General features: G+C 39.8%; 1 protein-coding gene across 5 annotated transcripts in view; it reads left to right on the forward strand.

Moving 5' to 3' along the window:
• The window catches only part of fbrsl1 (fibrosin-like 1), a 486,912-nt gene that overhangs the window by 308,451 nt on the left and 152,083 nt on the right, over positions 1 to 26,378 (forward strand). For all 5 annotated transcript variants that reach the window (XM_088335576.1, XM_088335574.1, XM_088335572.1 and 2 more), the window contains exon 5: positions 3,798 to 3,827. In XM_088335576.1, coding sequence (XP_088191702.1) covers positions 3,798 to 3,827 — 30 coding nt within the window. The remainder of the gene's footprint in view (positions 1 to 3,797; positions 3,828 to 26,378) is intronic.

The following is a 26,378-nucleotide window of genomic DNA, read 5'->3' on the forward strand; positions in this document are numbered from 1 at the left end:
GATGGCGTGACGCATGGACGGATGGACGGATACAAAGACGGACGGGATAACACAAAGGGAAGTGGAGTGTCCTTATGATGTACAAATGAGAAAGACAAGCTTGTTCTTGGGCGCATCTGCTTTTACTTGCACTAACGGGATCAGACAGTAAAGTCTCGTCTGCCGCTTCATCTTTAATCAGCTATCCTAGTGAGTCTTGCAATCTTGCCTACGTACCTCACTTATCATTTTTTTTTCCTGCTCCTCATCCCTTATTGTTGGCATTCATGCCCTTTTCTCTTTTCTCCCTTTTTTTTTTACAAGGACTTTCATCTCTCACCCCCACACTCTCTCTCCGCCTCACACTGTCTTTTGTGTTAACAGCTTTCCATTTTTGTGCAGTCGCCGAGCCACCGGGTGCACAATCTACAATCTTCCTTTCATTTCATGCTCGTGGAAATGGATGTTTTACTGCCTTCATTAAAGCGTGCAGCAGTCAGCGCCGTGTTTTCCCTCAGAAGTTTAGCTCCATGAACCTCGCCATTAGAGGACATTATGGCCTCAGATTTCAGGACGCAGAGGAACACTGTATAATTTGATTAGTGTTATTAATCAAATGGAATCCCGCTTAGCATCTCCCTCCCCGGCCCTTCCTTTCACTTCGCAAGGGCTGCTTCCCATTCCACTCCGTCATCCTAGTTTAGTTGTGGGCAAACTACTGCCCGCTGGCCACATGTGGCCCCTTTGGCTTTTTATCAAGCCCAACAAACGAAAATGGTCAAAATACAGTATAATAGTGAAGAATGTACTACTAATAAAAATGGAAATAAGGTTTTTGGGGTGCATAATTTGTCCCCATCGTCCCTTTGTGTGTCAACAACCAAAAAGAACTACAGAAATACTAAAAAGATAAACAAAAACAAATTTACTGCAAAACGAAACGATTTTGTGTTTCAAGCCCGAATGTGTAATCTTTGACCAATAGATGGCACTGTGTCTGGTACGGGCGAGGCCATTGTGTGGTGGCAGGATGTCGGACAAACATGGCACCAACTCAAGTGGAGATTCCACGGTGTGAAGGATATGCAAATTTCTCAACCTGTGATTTTTTATAAAAATAACGGTGTAATGTATTTTTGCCTAGGATTCAAACTAATGCTTTTTTTACTGGATTAAAGTTTTTTTTTGTACCATAAGAGTCACTAAATATTACACACTGTCCCTTTAAAAACAGGGATTATATCTTATTTTGCATTCATTCTAAAAACAACCAAAAATACAAAAACAACACTTCACTATTAAAAAAATACTGTTGAAATACTACTTAAACCCCAAAATATACTATAAATACTAATATTCAAATACTTGAAAAACACCACTAAATAAATAATACTAAAGTATGACTGTAGTATTTATATAAGACAAAAAAGTACTACATGTACTACATGTGTGGCTTCTTCTCAAGGTGTCTTAATTCTCCTTATGCGTTTTTTTTTGTAGTTTGCCTTGCCCTCTTGTAGGCTTTAGATCAGAGGAGGGTATAATAGTAGTCAGTAGTTTGTACAGTACTTTTAGACTTTGGTGATTAAGGGTGTCACAAATAAACATGACTCGACTTTATTACAAAAATATTATGACATAAACACTGCAAAAATACAACTACAGTAACTACATTAATAATATAGTATGGAAATACTCCAATAATTTGACGGAAATAATACAAAACTGCTACTGCATAAATACTACAAAAGTACTACGAAAATAAAACAACACAAATACTACAAAAATACCACGTAAATACCATATATTTTGCTTTAATTTTAAGCGTTTTTAAACCAATTTGATGAAAACAATCTATCTAAAAGCAAATATAAATAAATAGAACATGTAGATGTCTGCATGTATATTTATTCATAAATAAAAAACAATTTGGATAGGTCCCTTGCCTAATTGTTTTTAACCCAATGCGGCCCACTACTCCAAATATTTGCCCACCCCTGCCCTTGATGAAATCCACACGCATTGAAAGTGACAAAATACCTCAGCCCTTCGCTTTTAAAAACAATGATTTACCACTTGTTTTTTCCCCTTTCCTTTTTACCGTCCCGACCTGTCTGTGAGGCGAGCGCCTCCCCCTCCCGGCCGGGGACATAAATCAATTGAGATGAAAGTTCCATAATTGTGCTTGCTGGGAGGGATTTGAGCAAAATTGCGCTATGAATTTTTTAAAGGGTTTTCTTTTTTTTAGTAGCTCCCCGATGGGACTAGGACGGGGGAAGGAAGGTGAGACCACAAGGATTTATGGGCCTCGATTCTTCATCACTGAAGTAATTTTCCTGCAAATGATAGTGTGTGTGACTGATGCTCCATTTGAGCCCATCTAATCCTGAGCTCTCTCTGTGATTCCTTGTAATTGATTGTTCGCATTATATTCGGGGGTCAGGACAAATTTCGATTTCATTACAGCCGCTTGTTTTATTTAGGCTGTGGTGACGGAACATTGTTCTAGGATGACAGGGATCCCAATCAAAACCGACCCAATAATCCCAGTTGACTCGGGTTGGGGCATGAAAAACACGCCAAAAAATTACGCCGACATATTAACATATAATATGCCGGAAGTTAAAAACGTATTAACCAAAATAGAAGTCGAATACAGTAATCTTTAGTTTTTATCGATGGTTGCGTTCTAAAAATGTCTTACGACAGTCAAAACCTGCGGCGTAGAAATATGTATGTATTTATTTATTTATTGATTTCATATCACTAACATATAGTATATACGACTGTAAAACAATAATAGCAATAGATTTACAAATAAAAACAGAGAAAATAGAATTGCGGGCAAATTAATGTTCTATATTGTCATCATACAACAGTACAACGAAATTGGAGGGCTTCCTCTTTCAGTGTAAAAAAGCAATGAAAGAGCAGCCAGCTAGCTTTACGCTAGCATTGTTGATTGCCGAATTGAGCCAGGTCTCTGTGATGATTAAATTACAAGAATCATGAATGTAGCAGATTCCTGCAAGTTATTGCCCCAGGTAATTTAGATTCATGGGTAATGGATCTTGCGTTGGTGCGATACAGGCCCGGCAGGGGTGGCTTGTCAGAGTTGTTACTTAGCCGCAGCAGTAGGCTGGAGCTGCAGCCTGCTATTGCTTCCTCTCCCGAGGCCTCCTAAGTCTCTTCCCGGAACCAATAACAATCTACGGAGCACCCAATGTGATCAGCATTTCTTTTTTCAGAGTCCGATTTAATTGATGAATTTCTTTTCAATGTAATTAGCCACATAAATACAAGTTTTCACTGTGCATTGCAGTTTGTTTTGGATGCACACATTGACTATTGCGCTTGCCCTGCTGTTTGACTGACAGCATACATCAGCCTATCACAGTCATGCACACATACAGCCACGCCCACTCAAAACACACTCTCACACACACACACACACACACACAGCCCTACTCGACATCAGTGATAGTATTTGCTGTGTTTAGTCTGCCGCAGAATTCACAATGAAAATCCGCGAGGGATTACTGTAGACCAGGGATCTCCAACGTGGTACCCGCAGGCATTAGAATGCCCCCTGAGGAAAGATGAGGTGCCTGTTATAATGTCCAATAAAATGGGGAAATCACCCCTGAAAGTGTATCATGTACGGTGCTTGTTTACTGTCGATGGTCTTGATAAAGTCATAGTTTTCTCTTACAAACAAAGCTTTCCACCGTTTTTTTTTTCTTAACCATCTTTCTTTGACGCTTCTCTTTACCTTCTGTTCACTTCAAAATGTCTGATATTCGGTTTCTCTCTTTTAGGTGCTGCCTGCAGCAGTGACCCCCCTCAAGGTTAGTGCTTCCACAATGCCAGGTTTCATTTTGAATCTTGCCTAGCCTCCACTCAATTTTACAGCTCAGTAGTTTGAGAAGCAGTGTGGGTAAATCTGCTGCAGGAAAGAGAAAGATAGTGAGCCAGGAAGTGGCGCTGGGAGGGGAAAACATTTTTTGAAGTGGATCTCATTCCTGAGAAAAAGACAACCCAGGACAATTAGTCACGTTGCACCATTTCAGACTTGGGACTCACTTAAAAGCCAGGAAAATATAGAGGACCCAAAGGCTTTGCTAAGTGCTGCAGTTATGCTACCTTGGGGGCGGATGATGCTGTGCTCAACTGGAATAATTCCTTAATGCCTTTGTGCTAGTCTGAGACACAAGGAGATTATTTGGAATAACATTGACATGCTATATGTTGTAATGTTGATGAACATTGAGGTAAAATTCCAAATGTTTACACTACATTCACTACCATTGACTGTCGAAGATGAATTTGAAGGGTTGTCCGAAACAGTATTAAAATGCATCACAAAATTATATAATAAGCACATGCTTACCACACTTGACATGTTGTGATTATAAAACCGTGTTTGATTACAGAAAAAGTCCTTCATATTTTTTTTCTGAATATTTCTGTATTTCTTGATAGTGCATGGTACATGTTCTTTCCATTAAAAAAAATCCATATATCAACTTCTGGCAACAACTAATACAAAGACAGCCTTGTGATTGGTGTCCCTCGCCCATTGCCCCGAGTTAACTTGGATTGGATGGGTTCAGCACCCTGGCAACCCCAATGGAGTTAAGCGGCTGGAAAATAAATGAATAATACTAGAACAAAGAATTAAAAAAAAAGACTTCTGAAATCCTATTAGACAAATAGGTAGATAAATGAACAAAGCTCAAAGTTGTAAACTAAAATAAAATGCTACTTTAATTTAAAAGAGAAAACGTCACTAATAACCCTAAATAGATACAGCGTACATTTTGACAATTAAATGTTGTTGTATACTGTAGTGCAACTCAAAACAAGTGATTAAAAGCACAAGGAATAATAAAAACTACAGAGACTCAAAGTGACCAAACTGCATGATTTTTCTTTTCATTCTCTTCACCCAGCCTTTCGTAAAGTTTGGGATTTTATGGACACCTGTAGCAGCAAATCAAATTTGTTTTTTATAAATGAATGAAATGTTTTTTTACCACTGGGAGGCTCCAAATAATACTCACTGTCCCTCTCGGGAGGGACAGACAAAAATCAATCAACACAGTTTTTGTGTATGTGTTTTTGCACTCACTATATTGCAAGGGCGAGATTGAGCGTTTAACCAACATAGTGAGGACTTATTTTTTCACAAATCGAGATCTGATTTATAAGTTCTGAAAGGGATTTAGGAGTTTAGGTTTGAAGTGGGTTTTGGTTGGGTTAGGGTTAAGCTTGGCTTGTGTAAGGAGCTTGGAAGTGGTTTATGTCAACATATGTCCTTACAATATAATAAATATTATGATCCACGTGTGTATATGTACTTTCCAGGGAAAAAAGTTGAATAATAAAGTTCTGGATAATCTGTCTGTTTGAAATGTCCTACCCGAGAACTAAGATTTAGCATGACCGAGGTGGGTGGTGCGTAGAAGATTCAGGAAGTAGAAAAGTTTGTCCTTCGTGCTCTAAAGAGACTCAGTGTGACCAATGGAGGTGAAGTAAATGAATGAGGCCATTCAGCAGGCGTCATGAAAGAACTCCTGCTGGGCTTAAATGAGAGTGGACCCATCTGCACCACATAGACGTGCACAAACCAGTGACCTTGGGAATTACCCAGGAAGAACTTTGGGATGGTCACCCCAGCAACAGGCCCTTCAATCAGTTTCTTTAACAGGTCACAGCTTTAACTGCTTTCAATGGGCTCAATGCAAATTCCAGCTTGAGGGGATACAAGTTGTTGTTTTTTTATCGGTGGGAAGATTACCATTTAGTTATTGTTTTGGATTGCTGTTTAATCTTATCAAATATAATTGTTTTAGGTACCTGTATATTATGTTTCTACTTTTGCATATGCAGTGCAATCTGATTTTTTGTTGTTGAGAAATACAGGCCAGAGTCATTGCAATTTGGACTTATAGCAACCTGAGTCACAGTTTCTGCTTTAGTTGTGTGTGTTTTCTTAAAAACTCAGTTATAATGTAGATCTCAGTTAACTGGAGTCCTAAATTTAAGACCTGAACACTTTTTATTGGATTTTAGATGAGATGCTTGTGATTAGAAAAATGGACTGCAACAATTTAGTAGGTACTTAATCAAAGATGCACGTTTATCTCCTTGACTGCTTGGTCAGCGGTAGATGTGAAATAAGGCTTTCTGTGTTTCTGAGTTTTCAATACCAGGATTTTTTTTTTATATATTGGACATTTGTTTGACTTCCATGAGGAATCTGGAATTTAAATCTTGTATGTTTTATCAATTTATTGATTTTGGTAAACCGGATAACGGAGATGTGTTTTTTGCCATGACTCTTTTTTTTCAATTTTGATATATTGAAGCTAGGGTTTCAACCGTGTTTTATTAATCGTAAAAAAGATCAGAACATAAAATAGTACATTTTACAATTAGATAACCGCACGTTTAACACAAAATTTTGGTTGACGTTCTGTAAACTCTGGGATCGGCGACAGCAGTGCGTACTGTACTGTATTTTTGACTTTGTATCCTGAAACGCCTTTGTAACTCGAGGCAATATGTTACCGTTCAGGTACTTCGTAACCAGAAACTTTTGTATTTAGAGACATTCATATGTAGAGGTATTCGTGTCAAGGTCTCTCTTGAGATGGTGCAGAAGCACAATGCAAAAACACTAATAAGGAAAGTCAAATAGTTGTATTTGATTCTTTTATCACATGGTAAGGCAGGCAGTGATGCAACAGTATGCAAAGTACTTGAGGCAAACAAGTGTTACCAAGGCTAAAGGTTTGGCAAGCCACTTAGTCCAAACAGCAAAGTCGATAGTATAAAAGTTCATCAGGCAGTATTCATAGTCTTAAAGCTCAGGTTGGTGGTCGGTACACTGAGTAGACTAGAGCACTGTGACGGGGTGCATAGATTGTGACAAGACCGTCAACAAACTAGCAAGAAACCAACAAACTAGCAAGAAACCAAGGAAACTGTACTAATATAGGAAAGAGGACAATTTGTGAAAGGACGAAAAGGGCTTTGGGAAGTCGAGAAAAGAAAAATAGAGCCCGGAAGTGAGGGACCAAATGAGTGACGACTTGAAAAGGTTGGAGGTTGTATTGGAGTTCAAATGCTTGTACATTCCTCTGTGTCTTCTAACTTACATCATTTTAACTGTAGTAGTAAGAGGATTTTTTTTCCAGTTTAAAGACCCAATGAGAAACAATAATACAGACGCTGCCCGACCTATGAACAAGTTCACATTCTTAAGTTAAATTTGTTCCTGAGTTGCTTTAGTGCTATATTTTGTATATTTAATGTTTATATAAGTATGTTTGAGGCTCGTATACATAACCTGTATTGTTTTGTACTAAAAAATAAACATTGCATGAAATAATATGCTCTAGAAAGATGAATAAAGTGAGGTTTAACTTACTTTAGGGCGATACGCTTCCTGAAGTCCTTCTCCGTGGTAAAAAGTGGACGAAAAAAAGCGGTCTGACCATTTTCTCAACCGCATCAGGCTTTCTTATTCCACTTTGGTTTTAAAAGGAACGGCTCGCCTCTTCTTTAAACTTTACGCCAACCATATTGAATGGATGCACGAGGTATTAAACAATAAAAACGTCAGAGTTTCACGTTGTTATGTTTACACACAAACCAGGGAGTAGAAGCTGGATTTCTTCTTCGGGGTGGATGCTGGGTGACCTCTCACTGCGCCACGCGGCGGAAAGAAGCATAACAGTACAAAGGTGCACACAATACAAAATCTAACTAACAGCAATGTCCGTATCTACTGTTTTGCCTAAGTCGAATGGTCTGTGTGTTACATTACCTAGTTCTTGACTTTTGGTGTTGGTGAAATGACTTGCCCAGGGCAGATTCACTTATAACTTCCAAGTTATGGCCCGAGACTCATTTGAACCTTATACAACTATGATTTGATACCTAAAACAATACAGGTACCTAAAACAAAAATGTAAATTAGTCCCGGAAGATTTATACAGACAGCTGTGACAGCCTGTGAAATAGATCCGCTATCTGCTTTACGAGATGAGAGAAATTCCTCGGACATTAAGTTAACAAGCATTCCAAAGCATCCGGTCATTTGCATTGTACGTGCGTTATGCACTGTGATATATTCAGTCCCAATGAGCTCGAAACATGCAGGTCATTGAAGTTCTATTCCCATCGCTGCTTCCCCTCACGGAACTTTTGACAGCATGAAATGACAATCCGCCCCTGCATGCATCTCCCACGTCAAAGAGTAATGAGATTGTGCTGCTGGAAATATTACTACAAAGTGTCAGGCCCACACTCGCTTCTGACTGCACCTTCAAACAGCGCTGCCTGCCAGCTTGTCTGCCTGCTGGAAAAGAAACGGGGAGAAAAAAAACAATCGGAATCAGAGGCTGAGAAATGGCAAAGGAAGCTCCCTGCGCGCAGAACACGGCGACGTCTTTTATCCTGAGAGTGATTAGAAATTTCAAATCGTTTTAAAACCCTGCTTTGAGCGTGTTCCTCAAACGAAAGAGTCGCTCACTGTTCCTCGCCTCCGCCAAGCGCCAGTGATCTGGTCTCTAATTGTGGTGTCGTTGAAAAGTCTGGTGTGGCTTGGAGCATTTTAAGCGGCACTTTTTTGTTAAGTTTTCCTGTCAGAAAGTGCTGATTCCAAAACTTAGATCACCAACACATTGCTCTGTGCACTAAAAGAGAAACATCCTTTTATTTTAGGCCGTTTTACGATAAACCCTAAAAATGTATACATAGAATCTAAGATATAATTATATCTTAGATTGTATGCAGTGGTGATGCCTTTTGTATTAAAATTTCAAAGTTGTTTTGGTGCAGACAATTAGTATTTGGACAAAATGAATGCCTGTTTAGACATGCAGTTAGATCTTATTCAATGAAAACGTTCTAGCATCTGTTTGGTTTTGTTGTAGTTATTTGCTAGATGCTTGACAATCTTTTTATTTTTCTTAAATGAGCTTCATTTGTTTGTACGCTGGTAAACTGGTTATGCATAGTTGTACATACCCAATTGTTTTCACAAAGAAAGGGTAGAGGTGCTGATCACAGCGCCAGATTGTGCTGGAACTCACAAGTTAGTAATTTAAGCAAACAAAGATATTGATTGTGTTTGTAATGAGAAATTACAATTTTAAGATGGCCAAGAATTCTTAAAAAAATGGCTCCCTTTAACTCACGCATGTGTATACGAAGAGCCTAATTTGACCACACAAAGTACAGTCATATGAAAAGGTTCAGGCACCCTCTGATCAATTTCAAGATTTTCCTTTACAAATCATTGGTTGTTCATTGTATCTTATTGTAAACAAGAAAAATGAGTTATTTGTACTTGACCATTACTAAATTTGCCAGTGGTTCTTTTATAGCCAGTGGAGATACTGGCAATCACGTTTATGTTGAAGGTCGCACAAACAATATTCAAGAATATATGACAACATTGAATTTGGGGCTGGATAATTCACCAAGACAAAGACCTAGAACACTTATGTATTACTGCAGAGGTGAAATGCTCTGGGATGGCCATATTAGACCTGAATATTGTTGAAAATCTGTGGTGTGATTTAAACTGGGCCAACTGACAGACCTGGCAGAACCAGAGATGTTTTTAAAGAAGGGCGGTCAGAAATCCATTTAATCAAAATCAGAATCAGAAGAAACTCATTGGAAGCTGTAGGAAGTGTTTGGACGCTATTATTTCTGCAAAATGAGAATCTACTAAATATCAATGTACTTTTTTTTCGGGTGCCCAAATCTATGCACCTATCTATTTTGGGTAAAAAATTATTGCACAATTTCTTTTAATCCTATAAACTTCATTTCACTTCTCAAATATCACTGTGTTGGTCTGCTATATGGTACATTTAACTGAAATACCTTGATCCGAACAACCAATAATTTTTAATGGAAAATCTTGAAAATTGTCAAGGGTGCCCAAAAACCTGATCAATCTTATATTTCTATCGTAAATAACAAAGCAGTAAAAAAAATACACACAAAAGTGAAATGAAATGAAATGAATGAAATAAAATGATCTGCATTTATATAGCACTTTTCAAGTCAATGACTTCCCAAAGCGCTTTACATTGTGCTTCACATTTTCCCAATAGCGGCCGTGATCTGTGCAGTCATGTCAGGCGCTAACCTGCTTATTGGGGGTAATTGGGGGTTCAATGTCTTACCCAAGGACACTTCGACATGTAACACGGACAAGCCGGGATTGGAACTGGGATCCCTTAATCCTTAAACGATCGCTCTACCTCCTGAGTTACTGCCGCCCCCGAGTGAGAACTTTGGTTGCCAAAAGTTCCATACTCCTCCGCTCTTACATGGTGTCCCACAGGGTCCTATATCTGGGCCCCTCCTCTCTCTTTGTTGTCTTGAGTTACAATAAACAAGAAAGCTTGAAAGAGCCTTAAGACGTGGGCATTTTTAAATGTATGAGCCAAATTGCCAAATGTCTGGGAAAAAAAGGAAAAAAGGAGCTTGAATAATCTGCAGTGCTTGGGAAAAGACTCAAAGAGGAGTACAGTAGACAGCATCAGTGAAAGGAAAGCTCATAAAAATCACTATTATAACAACATTAATTGATGCTGCTTCGCGCCATATGTGGTACCATATGGAAACGCTGCCCCCAAAGGCCTGCTTATAATAGACAGCCCGCAGTGGTGCACACAACTTGGCACGTTTACAAACAAGGGATGTCCCATTAATATGAGCCACACAGACTCTAGCAAGAACCATCGTTGAAAGGAGGGATAGGATGGTAGAGTAAGATGGCTTTGTTTCCTCGTTTCGTATTTTCTTTATACTTTTCACGTTTATCATAGATGTGCTCTGCCAATGTATCCTCAAAAATGAATCAGAAATGTGTCAAATTTCTGGACATCTTTACACACATTTACTGTGCAGTCTAGTTGGAATTAAATGGGGAGGAAATGGTGGACAGGAATTGACCTTTTTCGTTCATGTAGTGCCTACCTCTGTTGGCTGCGGCTGCATCGGCTCGCTACAACGGGTCAGGTGCAATCGACATTTCGTTCTGTGTACATTGTTACACAGAATGACAATACAAGGAAATTATTATTATTATTATTATTATTACATTCCTCTTATGGACGTATTGCCAGTTTTTCTGACGATTAATTAAAATTTTTCTTATTTTAAGGAGAAAGTATTTTAAAAAGATACATATAATTTATATTTTGGGAGGACACTGTAGACGTCACAGTTTATACAATTTAAGACATCATAAACACAAAACACGACAAGAGCGGTGACAAAGGATATAGACACAGGCATTTCTTCTTTTATTTAACTACAAAAAATAAATCCTTACCCGATTGACCCAAAATATTGCTCATTATAATTAAGTATACTTTCTTCTTATTTTTACATATTTTAGCCGTTTTTCTAGTATTATTAATAGAACCATCCTGAAAATAAATGGTCCGATTTGGCAAATGTGAGTCCATTTATTTTTCCCCTCATTTTAAGAATTATTTTCTAATTAAAGAAATAATGGAAACAATTTGACAATTTGTATAGTTTTTAGTGTAGTTTATCTTTCTTTCTATTAAAACGAGTCACTACAATTACATGGAACACCAAATAAGAGCAGCTACACTTAAAATAATTGATAGCAAACGTTTTTACTTAATAGACTAAGATGTGATTTATTTATTTATTTAGAGTTTAGAACTACAGTGGAGCCTCAGTTCTCGACCATAATCCGTTCCAGAACCCTGTTCGAAAACCGATTAGTTCGATCACCAAAATCATTTTTCCCATTAAAATAATGTAAATCGTTTCGAATGTTTACCTTGAATGTTTAACGTAAACATAAAGCTAACCCAGGCTTCCGTACGAAAGATTACGCTATCATGAACGTGTAAAAATAAAAAAATCAGGTCGTTTACAAGTCATTTAGCACCCGGGTCTCCACAACAAGTGGTAAACGGTTCATTGGAAAGGGGGCTCCGTTCCAACACCCTGAATGTTTACCTGAATGTTCAACGTAAACATAATGCTATCCCAGGCTAATCTTACGTTCGCGTTATTGTAATCTTCTGTACGAAAGATTACGATAACATGAACGTGTAAAAATAAAAAAATCAGGTCGTTTACAAGTCATTTAGCACCCGGGTCTCCACAACAAGTGGTGAGCGATTCATTGGAAAGGGGGCTCCGTTCTAACACCCTGAAAGTTGGACTCCATTCCAACACCCTGAACGTTTACCTGAATGTTCAACGTAAACATAATGCTAACCCAGACTAATGGTACGTTTGCGTTATCGTAATCTTCCGTACGAATGATTACGCTAACATGAACGTGTAAAAATAAAAAAAGAGAAAATAAGAAAATAATTATGAATAGGATTTCTTACCTTTGTGGTGGTCAGCAGAAGGCGCAGGTGGACGGTGGGGTATTCCCTAGCAAGATCAGACACTCCACCTCCTTCATATTTTGCTATTATTTCTTTCTTAAATGCAATAGTTGTACGCACTACTTTTCTTTTTTGCACTGACTTTCTTTGGAGGCATAATTAGGGGCTAAAACACTTCGTACACCTATATATACCAGCTCAGTAGCCTAGATGGTAAGGCGCCCGCTTTGAGACTGGGAGGTCGGTGGTTCGCGCCCCGGCCGAGTCATTCCTAAGACTTAAAAAGTGGTCGGCGGCGCCCTCTGTTGGCTACGGCTGCATCGGCTCGCTACAACGGGTCAGGTGCAATCGACATTTCGTTCTGTGTACATTGTTACACAGAATGACAATTATTATTATTATTATTATTATTAAAAGCGAAAGCAAAACGAAGCACGTGACCACGCACAGTTGGTCACGAAAAGAGCGATCTACACCCGTACGCCGCTCCGCATCGCACCCTAGGGTACGCACTCAAGCATTACCGGCGTTTAAACTCCGATTTTTTGACCGAACAGCAGAGCAAGAATTTCTCAAAATTTTTGGTCGGACTCAGATTTGTTCGAACTGAGAGGCGTTCGAAAACCGAGGTACCACTGTATTGTCTTCATTGTGATAGATAATAATGGCGTGAACACTGTTTACTGTCAGAACCAGAATTAATGGTAGACCCAAACGCATAACGTTTTGCACAAAAGTTTATTGGGATGTCAAGGAAACAAACGCCAGTGATCCGGTGCTCGCCGGACAGGAGGAGCAAACAACTCACGGGATCGGAATGCGTAGGTGAGGGGATTTGCCGGACGGGAGATCGGAGTGTGGTCGGTGGGCAAAAACGGGTCGATAGCCGGAGACAAACGGGATTTCAGGGACAGACGAGTGGGATACGAATGAAGACGGGACAGACGGGAGCCAGAGTCTAAGTGATTGCCTTGCATCTGCGGAGGTTCAATGACAGACTGACAAGGAGTGACTAGAGTCCTGACTTTAAATTGGAGGTGAATCAATCAGGCAACGAGTAGCAGCTGGTGCCAAACGAGCCGGCACAGGTGAGGGCAATGAGTAATCATGACAGTTTACAACCAGATTAGATGTGGTGCGCCAGGATAAACACGTAATTAAGACCTAAAAGAGAAAATATAAGATGAAAAGAATATCAGGATAAATATGAAAAAATATGTATATGGTAGTGTTTGGAGACTGGCCCAAGTTGCAAGTGCATCAGGACAAAATCGCAATGCAAATAGTTCAATGACATTTAGCAGCAACAAAATTACAGAATAAGTCAATAAATAATATGAGTACCCATTTCTATTAAGATATTTTTCACAGTTTACTGCGCTTGTTTAGGGTGGTGATGGTCGTGTAAGAGCTTTTTCGTTCTTGTTTTAAATAGAATAGGATAGAATAGAATAGAATAGAATAGAATATACCTTTATTGTCATTGTTACAACATGGGATATATTGTGACAACGAAATTGGACGTGGCACTCCAGTCCACATTTTACAGTGAGGATAAGGAAAACAAAGAGATCAAGGAACAAAAAAGATGTTTGTACTGTCCTTGTTGTATAGGCTTTGTTTTCCTCCGGAGGTGGGCTGTATGAGGGGGTAACGGACAGACAGAGATGGGCAGATCCAACTAGATGTTTGTTCTTACTGTAGACACGGTCCAGTGTTTTTTCCCTAATAGCTCAGTCCACGTATTGAATGGATTTGGGAAGTACAGTCCTTAAACATGCCCGATTAAAGTCGCCGGCGACGATCAAAGCTCCGTCGGGGTGTGCAAGCTGCTGTTTATTGATAGCAGCGGGCAGGAGATTTAGCGCTATGCTAACGTTAGTATCCGGTGGAACGTTAGCATCCAGTGGAACGTAAACAGCGAGCACAATGACCACAGTTAGCTCTCTCTGTAGATAGAAGGGTCTACACGATACTGCTAGAAACTCTATATCAAGTGAGCAGTGTGTGTCAATGATTCGGCTGTTATTGTAGCGCATAGTCCCCCACCCCTGTTCTTACCGGAGTCTCCGTCTCGTTCGTGCCGGTGAACCGTGCGTCCTGCTAGTTGGACTGCGGCATCGGGGAAGCCAAGATTCCGTGATGACAAAAATACTCTAATTTCGGACGAAGCTGTTGGTGGCGATCCACAGCTCAAATTCACTCATTTTGTGGACGATGGATCTGGCGTTGGTTAGGAACATAAAAGAAACTATTTATATGTTTGCAATGTAGAAATTGCAACGTATATATACTTTCTGCCGATGCATATACCAGATTCGGTTAGTGCAGAATGCCCACAACTGTTTTGCTACATCCAGAGCAGCGAAAAAGAGAACCTCGAGGAAAGAGCTGTCAACCATCCTGTTGAGTTTCATCGAATGTGAGGCGGAACTAGAATAGCATACAGCTGTTTCCTGGCTGCCACAAAGGAAGGCAGATGAAGAGCAAGCCCAAGTAAAGGATCGACGCCGAGGGAGAAAGACGGAGAAAGCTTTGCGCTCTGTGATGTGCACTGATGTAGCTCCAGCTCCAGGTCAATAGCTGCCAGTGTTTTGTGTTCATCTTCATCTCGTCTCCCCGGTGCTCCTCTAAATTATTCACAGCCCCAAGATGTGCAACGCGGCTGCTTCTCTACGCCTTTGCTCGACAGAGCTCTCTGTCTTTCTCACTCTGCTTCATATCGTTTCCAGTTTTTGTCATGTGGAGGTTTGCTCCCGAGGCGACAAATTGCTCACAGCGTGCAAATCTCCCACTCATCGACCACCTTTTAACACGGGCTTTGGCTACGTTCACACTGCGGGGCTTAATGCTCAATTACAATTTTTGGGTGAAATCCAATGTTTTTGTAAAATCGTTCACATTACCAACTAAATGGGACTTGTATACGACTTGATTTTGCAATGTGAACGCGCCACACTGTCACGCATGCGCAGAAGACGTCACACGCAATGCATGTCTGGGGAAGTACTCAAGGATGTTAACAGCAGAGCGTTGTCTCCCCAAATATTAATTAAATCCAAAGCCTCACTTTCTCCCATTGAATGTTCTCCGTGTGGTGGGATTTCAACGTTAATATATTTAACTACCACTAGAGGGTACTATCGCTTTCAGAATGAACTCGAGCGACATCTTGTGAATTCGCAATGTGATGTTGGCTGTTCCGTGAGTTACAACGTAAACTAGTGATCATCTTCCACGACTGTGATTTAATGACACTCAGTGTTTTCATCCGCTGTTGTTGTCTAGTTCTCCATTTCCTACCGCCTGGTTGAAAGCAGAATAGTGACGTCTGCCACGTGTCGACGATGTGCTGGTCGCATGAATGCGCCTTAACCGTTCAGACCGCAGTCGCATTCTAAAAGATCGGATACATGTTGGATTTAGGACCACATATAAAAGTGGCCTGGGTCCAGTGTGAAAAAAAACAGATATATTCCGTTCAGACGGACTTGAACAGATCGGATACCGGTCGTGTCCGTGTAAACACATCTGATTTCCCTGCAGTACGAAAATAGTCTTTGTCTACCAAAATCTTCCTTTTGTTTTTTTCATGTCTTAAGTTGCCTGGGGAATTGTAGAATGTACCGTATTTTCCGCACTATAAGCCGCATTGAAAATGAGTCTTTTGTCATATTTTTTTCATATATGAGGCACACTGGAGTTTAAAGTGTTTGATTTTGTTTTAGAAAAGGTGTCTCAAACCTGTGGCTCGCGAGCCATACAAGGCTATTTTCACGAATATATATGGCTCGGAGATAAAATAGAACACATGAATTTACTGTATTTAATGTATTGTTAGATGTGGAGCAAATTGTCGCACGTGTAAAGCCAAGACAAAACTGACTGCTCAATGCGTTCGGTCCACTATATATAGGAAACAATTTTAACTGCGGTTTACAATCACACCAACAGACCCTTTTGGCTTTAAATCGCTAAATAATAATTTTATATAGAAGATCATTTAACAATTAATGATCATTGTTAAGACGCTTTATGATGAAAAGCCACAGAACAAGCAGGAATTTTATTGGGTGAACGGTGGGAATGAGTGGAGCTATACATTCAGTGCACACTCCTCCTTGCCCAGCGCCGTCCGCACTGAAGGTAAGTACACTGCTATCCTCGTTTGCAGTATTTTGTGACATTTTTACAAAAAAATTTTGCTTGCACCTGGTTTTGAATAGAATAGAATAGAATAGAAGAATAGAATATACCTTTATTGTCATTGTTACAAATGGGCTAACATATTGTGACAACGAAATTGGGCATGACACTCCAGTTTTACACATTCAAGTGAGGTATGAGCAAGAAGATAAAGGAACAGAGAAGATAATGTTATAAGACAAGGGGGATAAGGCTATAGTTATAATTTACATGGTATTTACACAAGAAATGTCGGCATGTGGGATGTTACATACAGGGTTGTCGTGATAACGTCGGTATCGTAACGGTTGTGCAATATTGAAACCATTATTTAGGACAAAAATGAGCCTCAACACTCTTAAGTAACTGTGGGAGGGAGACACATTTTAGGTGGTATATTTATATTGATATGGGACACAGGCTCTGGCATTATTATTATTTCATGTATTTAATCAAATCATCAAACATCACAAGGTGAAAATAATTGTGATGAAAATTTACCTTTTGTCTGGAGAGCGGGTTTGGTGGTTACATTTTATCTTAAAATAGATGGTACGGCTCTCTCGGGGGGGGGGAACCAAAATATTTTGGCTTTTTGGGCTTTTTGGGTATACAAGGTTCCTGACTCCTGTTTCAGAATATAGTTTGAGGGTTTTTGGGGTAGAACTGTAGTTACCCAAATACACAAAAGAGGATGCCAGAGGTCCACCCCAAAAAATGAGTTAGTCTCAATATGTTTTAAAATAAAAATAAAAATTCACATTATATTTTATTTCAGCATTTATCAATTCGTAGATTATGAATTTTGACAAACAAGAGGGAATTTTACAAAGAATATATATTTTTTTGAGTGGTTGAAAAAGTAGTGGGTATACTGTGGAAAGTGGAAATAGCTCATGAAAGAAATGAGCAGAGATTTTTTTATGGTGTGTTCAAAGTATCTGTCCCCAGCGCAAGTCGGCTGTAAATTATCTGTTGCTACTAGTATCTTGTGCAAAAAAGGAAAACATGGTCGCTTCAGTCATCCGAGGATCTCTCTTTGTAGAGAGAGGGAGGATTTCTTCGTCATGCTTATCTTCTTTCCTTCTTTTCTTTTCTTTTCTTTTTTTCTTACTTACCTTCTCTTTTTTTCTTTTTTTCTTTCTTTTTTCTCTCTTTTTCTATAAGCAATGAAGTGGTGTTTGGTAACTCAGAGTCTCCAATTTGTGTTAATTCCTTGTGATTTGTAGCACTCATTTTCGGAGACATGACACAATACATACACATCTAGTGGTCGAATAATACCCACTGTCCCCAAGGTGGAAGAATCAAACTATTTTCCCGAGTGCCACAAACGGCCACCGGGCTCTGAGTTTGAGACCCCTGCTTTAAGATAAATAACATTGTACTTAGAATGAGCAAAATTGTATGCCAATACTCAGCATTTTTTTCAGTGGAGTGAAAAAAAACATATGTCCATTTCATGTAATCTACTTGGACCTGTTCAGAAACTGCACAGCATCTGAAGAGATGAGTACACATACTTTTATTTCATGCAAAAAGAAGTGAAGGGAAAAAGCAAGATGAGCCCACTTGCAGTCATTGCCACAGGTTATCATTTGTAATTCCCTCCCAGCCCCGCCATGATGTTTGATCATTGCCGAATGCAAGCGGGAGGTGCAAGGCAGGGGGGTGCTGGTAAGTGAACCTTACTGCCGCTTTCCTCAAACCAACTCCTCAAACTATCTTAGCCACCCTCACAATTGCTGTCACCCAGTATGAGGCCCCCTCTGGCCTGATGACAAGCCTAGCGTGAAACGCTTGGCTGCCCCCTTAAATTAGCAGTAGAGCCCCTCGGGCGGCACATGCTTCTCATGACCAGCGCGCAGTGGGCCACCGCCAGATTCTTTTCATTACGATTGGGGCCTGCCAAGCGACTCGCTCCCTCCTTCCTTCCAAATGCTTCCTTCTCCTCTTGCTTCCCTCCTGCATGCTGGCCTCAAATCAGCACGGAGCAGCTGCAGTGCTCATCATTTTGTTTTGAGTGTTTTTAAGAAAAAAAGGCCAATGGGTGTGATAGTGGAAGTGTTTTTTATTTTGTTTTGTTTTAAGGAAGAGATTTGTATGTGCGTGTATTGACAGTCAAAAGTGGTTTTGGCACATTTTGTACTTATTTTAAATCACTATACATTTTACTTTTATTTGGGCAGATTTGTACTCTTACTCCACTTAGTTAGGCTACATTGAACCCGTTACTTAAGTATGTATCCGTCTGTCTCGACTAAAGCACATTGACCTTTTCTCTTTTATTTAGATTTGACCTGTGATCCAACCACCAGGTGGCACTATTTTTTAATCCACAGAGAGTTTACCCAAACAAACTGGCACCAGCTTTGAAACCTTATTCAGTAATGATGAAAAAATATTGTGCACAAGAATACAGTACTTAAATTTACTTTGATTATTGTTATGTATTTTTGAAATAAATTTGATTTATTGTTGATTGGATGGACTTTGATGATATAATGATCTGTTTGAATGGTTGTTTTTCCAAAAAGTCAATAAATAAGACCTTGCGACAGGTACTCAGTACTTGAGTTATTTTTTTTAACCAAGTAATTATATTTCTTTTACTCGAGTAATTACTTGAGAAAAATGTTTGGCTACTCTACCCACCTTTGTTGACAGTAGAACTGTGTTTAAATGACTAGTATTTTGCAGAGTTGGGCGAGTAGCTAAAAAAAAGGAATTTGTTTGCGTTTCTGGTTACTTCATTCAAAAAATAATTCAATTGGCTCCTGGATCATTTACTCCCAAAAGGAGCATGCTGCTCTGAAAGTGACCATCCAGTTACAAATTGCCATACAGACTTGCATTGAATCTGCCACCTAAAATTCCTTAAAAACAACCACATATTAAAAGAGATAAAATATAACGTGTACACTAACATATGTTAGCGGTGAAGCCTTCAAATTTCTTGGCTCGTGCAATCTTGAGAGTTTGCAAACAAATACTTAGCCAAGACCCTCCATATAAATTTTGTCTATGGCAGAGGTCAGCAACCTTTTCGGTGTGGAGTGCCACTTTCAAATGTCCTTGTAAATCAGTGTGCCACACCAAGATCAATGACTCGCACCTTTTTTTAATATCCAACATAGCTGTAATTTTACACCAGTCCAAATATACAACATGGATATACATTTTAATCGTATGTTTTTCAACCCTTTTTGAACAAAGGTACACTTTCATTGATAAAAAAGTTCAGAGGCACACCGTCTGTCGAAAATGTTTGAAAATGAAGTTGTGTCAAATAATTCACTGTACTACCTCAGAAGCACATAATTAGTATATAAAAAGAAGAAGATAATACTTCAAATAAAAAAGAATGATGTGCTTTATGTTTGATATTTTTTACAGTCCAATCTTTAACCGCTGTGTTAAACAAATTAAGTTATTACATGTACTGTGCTACCTCAAGAGAAGATAATTAGTACATAAAAAGTATATAAACATCTACTGCCACCTACTGATTTGGATGACTATTACAGTTCCTCGTCTTAAGATTGCAAAATACTGAATAATGGCCTGATTTTTTGAAAAGATAAAATTGGGCAAAATCTAGCTCCACACTAGACAAGGTCTCACGGCACAATAGTGTGCCCCGGCACACTGGTTGAAAAACACTGGTATAACTAACCAATTTATCTTCCACTATTCTTGTTCATCAATCAACTAAAAAGTGAATGTGAATAACAAGTAGAAAGGCCTTTAGCCATCCATGACTTCAACTTTTTGCCATAAGAATTAACCTGAATCAACCATTCTTCATTAACAATGAACTACAATAAAAAAAAACAAGTGCTATTGACCGCTACCATACCATTCATCAATAATATCTTCTTGCAGAAAATATCAAAACTTGAAATAACAGCAGCAAAGCAGAGGGTACGCGCGGGCACACACACAAGCGCACACACGCGCATACACGCACACACACGCAGTGAGCAATATGATAGTGTTGTTAGTGTTGTTGTTTTTAACGGTGACAAAGGTTTTCAGGGTCTTGTCAGACTCATTCTTGAATTCATGTTCATGTTTCATCTCGTAACGACGTTTATCACTTGCTGTGCGAGGTACAACGCTCTCGAGGCATAATGCACAAAAACAACTCGGTCATTTTTTGCACAAAGCCTCATTTGTCTGTCCACGCTGGCTGAAAAGAACGAGATCTTTTCGTTCGAGGAGTCGTCATGATTCGTTCATTTATCGCGCTCGTGTGTTTCGTTGGCTGCATTAAAACACGGAGCTCTCTGCAAGGCGCGCCGCAGACACGTGCTCACACACGCGCTCACACACGCGCTCACACACGCGCTCACACACGAAACACAAAAGGTGGGGCGCTAAACATGGCGCGCAACTGAAAATTTCTAAATTTCAGGTATAAATGCGCTTTAAAAAAATCATTATTATTTGTATGATTTTAGCCTTGAGCTCGCGTGCCACTGGTAACCACTCGCGTGCCACTGCTGGCACGCGTGTTATAGGTTGCCGACCCCTGGCCTATGGGCTTCAAACCACTGGAGGATTTCCTCCTTTGTTCCTGAATACTGTCCAAGATGTTTTCTTTTTATCCAGGCATGATGTATTGCAAAAACATTTTTTTGAATAAAAAGAAGAAAATCCAGAACACGTATACCGTAAATTACGTGCTTAGTTTTGCCCCATTGACTTTAAGGTGGTTTGTTGTGCCTGTATACACCACACCCCTTCCTCGTGCGCTGCCTACCATTCACCACTGGTGACACACAGCCACAGTGAATTTAAAATGACCTCCTGATCTCAGTGGGTTTTTTTTTGTATTTGTAAATGCAGCTTAAATGTGAGTTTATATGGTAGGGAGAATATTAGTAGGGAGAAATTCTTTCAACTCTGTGCTTAAGATGGTGCCATTGAAACTGTATTGAGTTGTGGTTTGTCAATCTATCTATCTATCCATCTACCTTGGTCATATCCCTCAAGAGGGGTGACCGAGAGCAAGACAAACACATACAATAAGTATGTTGTGGTTTGTAGGGCCATATTAAAATGCCAACTCTGCTTCAATGACGTGATCAGCGGAGTGATGCTGGCAGATCAAGGGTTGATTAATCCGGTCTGAACTGGGGGGTGCGGGGTGTACTGATTGGGTGGTGCTGAAATGGGTTAACTGTTTTTAATAAGTAGCGGAGTAACGCACCATGTTCTTACCACGTTTGAGTCACAAAATGTTATTAATAATGCGTTAAAGTTCTTGTTACCAAGAAAGGAATTGTGTTCCAGGAACACATTACTTTGTATTTTTGTGACACCCGACACTGGTAGTCTGGTCATTTGTTTGTGTGGCCATAACAAATGAATTATCGTCGCATAATTTGTGGACTCTAAATCATTGGCATTATTTAAACGGCAATTGGCGTTTTGATTGCATGGTAAAAAGTTAGGGTAGTGTTGGGCCAACTACAGCCCGTGGGCCACATTCGGCCCGCCAAGCTTTTTAATTTGTCTGCCCAACGAAAATATATAGTGACAATGTTAATCATGGTAAAAAAAATATTACTTATAAAAATCGTTTTGGTGTCAGTCCTGTATGCAATGACCCTTGTTTTTTTGTTTTGTTTTTTTTATCTGTCAAGATATGTATATAGGCGGCACGGCGGTGGGTGGTTAGCGCGCAGCCCCACGTTGCAGAGGTTCAGGGTTCAAGTCCAGTTACCCCAATCTCCCCGTGTGGAGTTTGCATGTTCTCCCCGTCCGGCTATCGCAATCTCCCCATGTGTATTTACCTTCATCGCAGTGGGGGTGTGTGTGAGAGGAGCATGCCTTGTGTGCATAGCTCCACCCACCAATACCACTCACCCAATCAAATTGTTCTGTGTGCTTGGATAGTATTTTACGGGTAATTACATTTTGTTTTGGGGTTTTATCAAGTAGTGCTAGGGTTGGCGATTTATGACACGCAAGGGCTTAACTAGTGGCACGAGAGCGCACGGCAAAATAATAATGATTCTGTTTTTAAAAAATGTGCATTATCACCTGAAATTTAGACATTTTCAGTTGCGCATCTGTTGTTTAGAGGCTTTACGGTAGCGCCCCTCCTCTGCTCCGTGTGTGAGCGTGTGTGCGAGGCGCCGAGGAGAGGAGGAGACATCAGTGTATTAACCCAGCCAACGGAACACAGGCGCGCGATAAATGAATGAATCACGTCAGCTCCTCTAGTGAAAAAAATCTCGTTCTTTTTAGCCAGCGTGGACAGATGACTGGGGCTTTATGCCTTGAGAGCTTTGTACCTCGCACATCAAGTGTTAAACATCATTACGAGACGAAACCTGAACATGAATTCAAGGATGAGTCTGACATTAAAACGTGCTGTGTCCAGGTACGACAAACAAATACGGACCCTGAAAACCTTTGTCACTGCTAAAACCACCACCACTGAAGCAAGCTATCATATTGCTCATTGCATGGCGAAGCACGGAAAACCATTTAATGATGGTGAACATTAAAGAAGCGTTTTGATATTTTCTGCAATAGGGTTTCATTGATGAATAGTATGGTAGCTGTCCATATCACTTGTTTGATTGTATTTATTGTTGATGAAGAATGGTTGATTCTGGTTGATTCTTGTGATAAAAAAAATGAAGCCATGGATGTCTACAGGCCTTTCCTCATGTTGCTCACATTCATTTTTTAGTTTATTGATGAACAAGAATAGTGGAAGATAAATTGGTCATTTATACGATTTCAATATATATCCATGTGGTATATTTGGACTGGTGAAAAATTACAGCTCTGTTGGATGTAAAAAAAAAATGTTGTGTGAGTCATTAATCTTGGTGTGTGTCACTCTGATTTACAAGGACTTTTGAAAGTGGCACTCCACACCGAAAAGGTTGCAGACCCCTGATGTAGTGTCTCAACAGTGAACATACTTCATTAAATGAGCTTCCATTTAGAGGATTTTTAGCGATGTACAGCCAAAACGGGGTATGTTAGTGTGACATAACACTCCATCTTGACGGAGAAGATTCACCAATGAGCGCACCAAACTCAATGCTTAGCTTATCAAATTGGAATGCTCCATAGAAAATTTGCACAGGTTGCATTTTATCACTGAGCCACATGGCTTTTAAGTCATAGATTCCCGACCCCTGGCTTACTCTAACTTGAGGGTGTCAAAGAGAAGATTACTTTTGCTCCCAATTTGTCAAAGAGTCAGATGTACTCATGAAAAAATATCTGGCATTGTGAGCCATACGTTCCGGACCCCTGCAATAATGTATCAAGATCATATCAGGAGCAGTAGAAAACCCTCTTGTGGGCAACATCCGGCCTCCGGACCTTGATTTTGACGTATGTGCTCTACAGCTTTGTCTTCACTGGCATCAGAAAAACCAATGAAGAAGCTAGAGGCAGTCGAAATAGCACAGAGAGCGAGAAAGCGAGCAATATGGGCAGTCGCAGAACAGAGCGATACCCGGAGGCTCAATATGTTTCTGGCTGGGTTACATCTGAGCCGTAGACGGCAGTTTGGGCCTCAGGGTGGCCTCCGCTCACTCCATCAAACTGTCAAACATCCAGCCAAGCTGCACGGGGACACTCACTCAGATGCCCCCAGGGCCATTTCAAGTCAACATCCCATTTCCGTGCCTCCTCGGCTAATTTCTCCGATGCCCGACTTAAATTTCCAGTGCCTGGTGTCTGGCTGGAACAGAAGGCCTGGGGCTAAATCCAAATAGTGGGAGTTGCTGAAGGTAGTATTTGCATGTGTTTGAGGGTTTACCTTTCAAGGGGACAGAACTACAGTCATGGCACCAAAGGAAAAAGAAGCTAAGTTTTCAATCAAATAAATTACCACTGTTAAACTTGTGGACCATGATCCAACTTTGGCCCACCACTTCATCTAATATGGCCCACGATACAATTCTAAGAGGAACACAAGAGAAAAATGACCCACATCACGTCACACAATGACTTCCAGTTTTTGTGATATCTGGATGTCGCCAACACTAGGTGCCACTCGCAAAGGATCTACTGTAGCTGTATTTGTTGACCACGTTAATAAACCAGAAAACATTGAGGAGAACCATTCCCGATGTTTATGGCTTTTTATTTAGGCACAGTACAAAAAATAAAAACAATCATTAATCAACAAAAGGAAAAAAACAAACTATTTGCACAAAAGCAGCTGTACAATACACTTATACAATGCTTAAGCATGTGCCCAATTGGAGTACGCAATAGCCGAAGCTTTTAATTGCATACCACTACTCAATTTTTTCCTTGCTGAGACCACAAATTCAAATAAAAAAATCATTAAATAGATCATTTAAATTAGTGTTTGTATGTTATTTTTGTCTCTTTCAAGTCTGCATGACTTTACCCAAGTTAGATAAACTGTATTGGAAATCAATTGTTGTTTCTGTGTTTTTTTACAAATGCTTAGCTAATAAACCCTAGAAGAAATTAAAATTTTACTGAAAGAAACAATATTTGGACGAAAAGACCTCTTTTAAAATTAAATCTTGGACCCTGGACTTAAAATTGAATTGTGAGCTTCAGAAAAGACCCCCAGCTAAGGCCACTTTTTATGCCATTAATGTACTAGTCTGGCCCCACTGACAATGTTTTTTTTAACAATGTGGCCCCCAGGCTAAAAATAAGTTTGACACCCCTGACATAAATAACACAGTTTTCCTTTCCTTCCCTCTTGAATCCATTTTCCCAAATTTTGGTTTCTCAACTATATTTATATTGTCCTCCAAATTCTTTATTTCTTAAAGTTTCAACCTAGTTTTCTGTCATTCTCTGAGCAGAATAAAACATTATATTCTTCCCTTTTACATAAGCCATTATAGTCTGTTATTCTCTCATCGTGTTCCTCTAAGAATTGCACAAGCAGCCCAGCCCGTGATATCACTCCAAGTTGCCAAGAGTGCTCAGGGATTGCATCTTGAAATGAAAAGACAGTCCTTTACTTTAGTGGAGTAAGTAAGCGAGGGAATTCTTCACGTTTACCTTCTTGTCAAACCATCTGTTCAATCTCCTCCCTTGTCACCACATATTTCGTGAGGAAGTCGAGCAGTGGATTGCCAGGACTCCGGGCCGTTTATGAGAAATCTGGGGAACGTTAAAGTTTGGTTTGTTTGGCCCTAGGTCAAGACTATATCTATCCCCGACTGGTTTTATTTACGCGGTCCACACTGAGAATTCCCTGAAGTTTGTCAGCTCCAAACCATAGGACCACATGCCTCTGGCTAACGCAAAAAGCATTTCTCCAAACATGTTTTGAAGCCAGACATTTTGTTTGCTTAGCCAAAGTTTAAAGTCCCAAAACCAAATGTCTGGGGTTTTTTCTTAAACACAAAAGACTGTTGAGTCCTAATCCACAGGGCGGTATCACGTCTATGATGGAAACCTCTTCCATATGCCTCACTGCGCTCGCTGTTTATAACTTTTCAAAACTACAGAGGTCAGCCAAGGTTATCACTATGACTGCCATGGAGTCTGTCAATATAATGTAGGGGTCACATGGTTGCACAGGTTTGAAGTCATGCTGTTTACTTGTGTTTTTACATTCAATTAAGTCACTCGATTATGAATGTTCTTCATTTCGGTGAGCATACATTAAAACCCACATTATTGATTAGAGGGCATTTGCATACATACGGTACAGTATATATAAAGGTTTTAGGTAGCATCCCTTTAAGTATTCTTGCTCACAAGAACCCAGGAGACCTTTTCTGTATTTTAGGCCTTCCCAAGAGGTGTGTTTCACAACCA

The sequence above is a fragment of the Urocampus carinirostris genome, chromosome 5 (genome assembly GCF_059441175.1).
Source record: "Urocampus carinirostris isolate Australia breed hairy pipefish chromosome 5, RoL_Ucar_1.0, whole genome shotgun sequence".
In the NCBI taxonomy this organism is placed as follows: Eukaryota; Metazoa; Chordata; class Actinopteri; order Syngnathiformes; family Syngnathidae; genus Urocampus; species Urocampus carinirostris.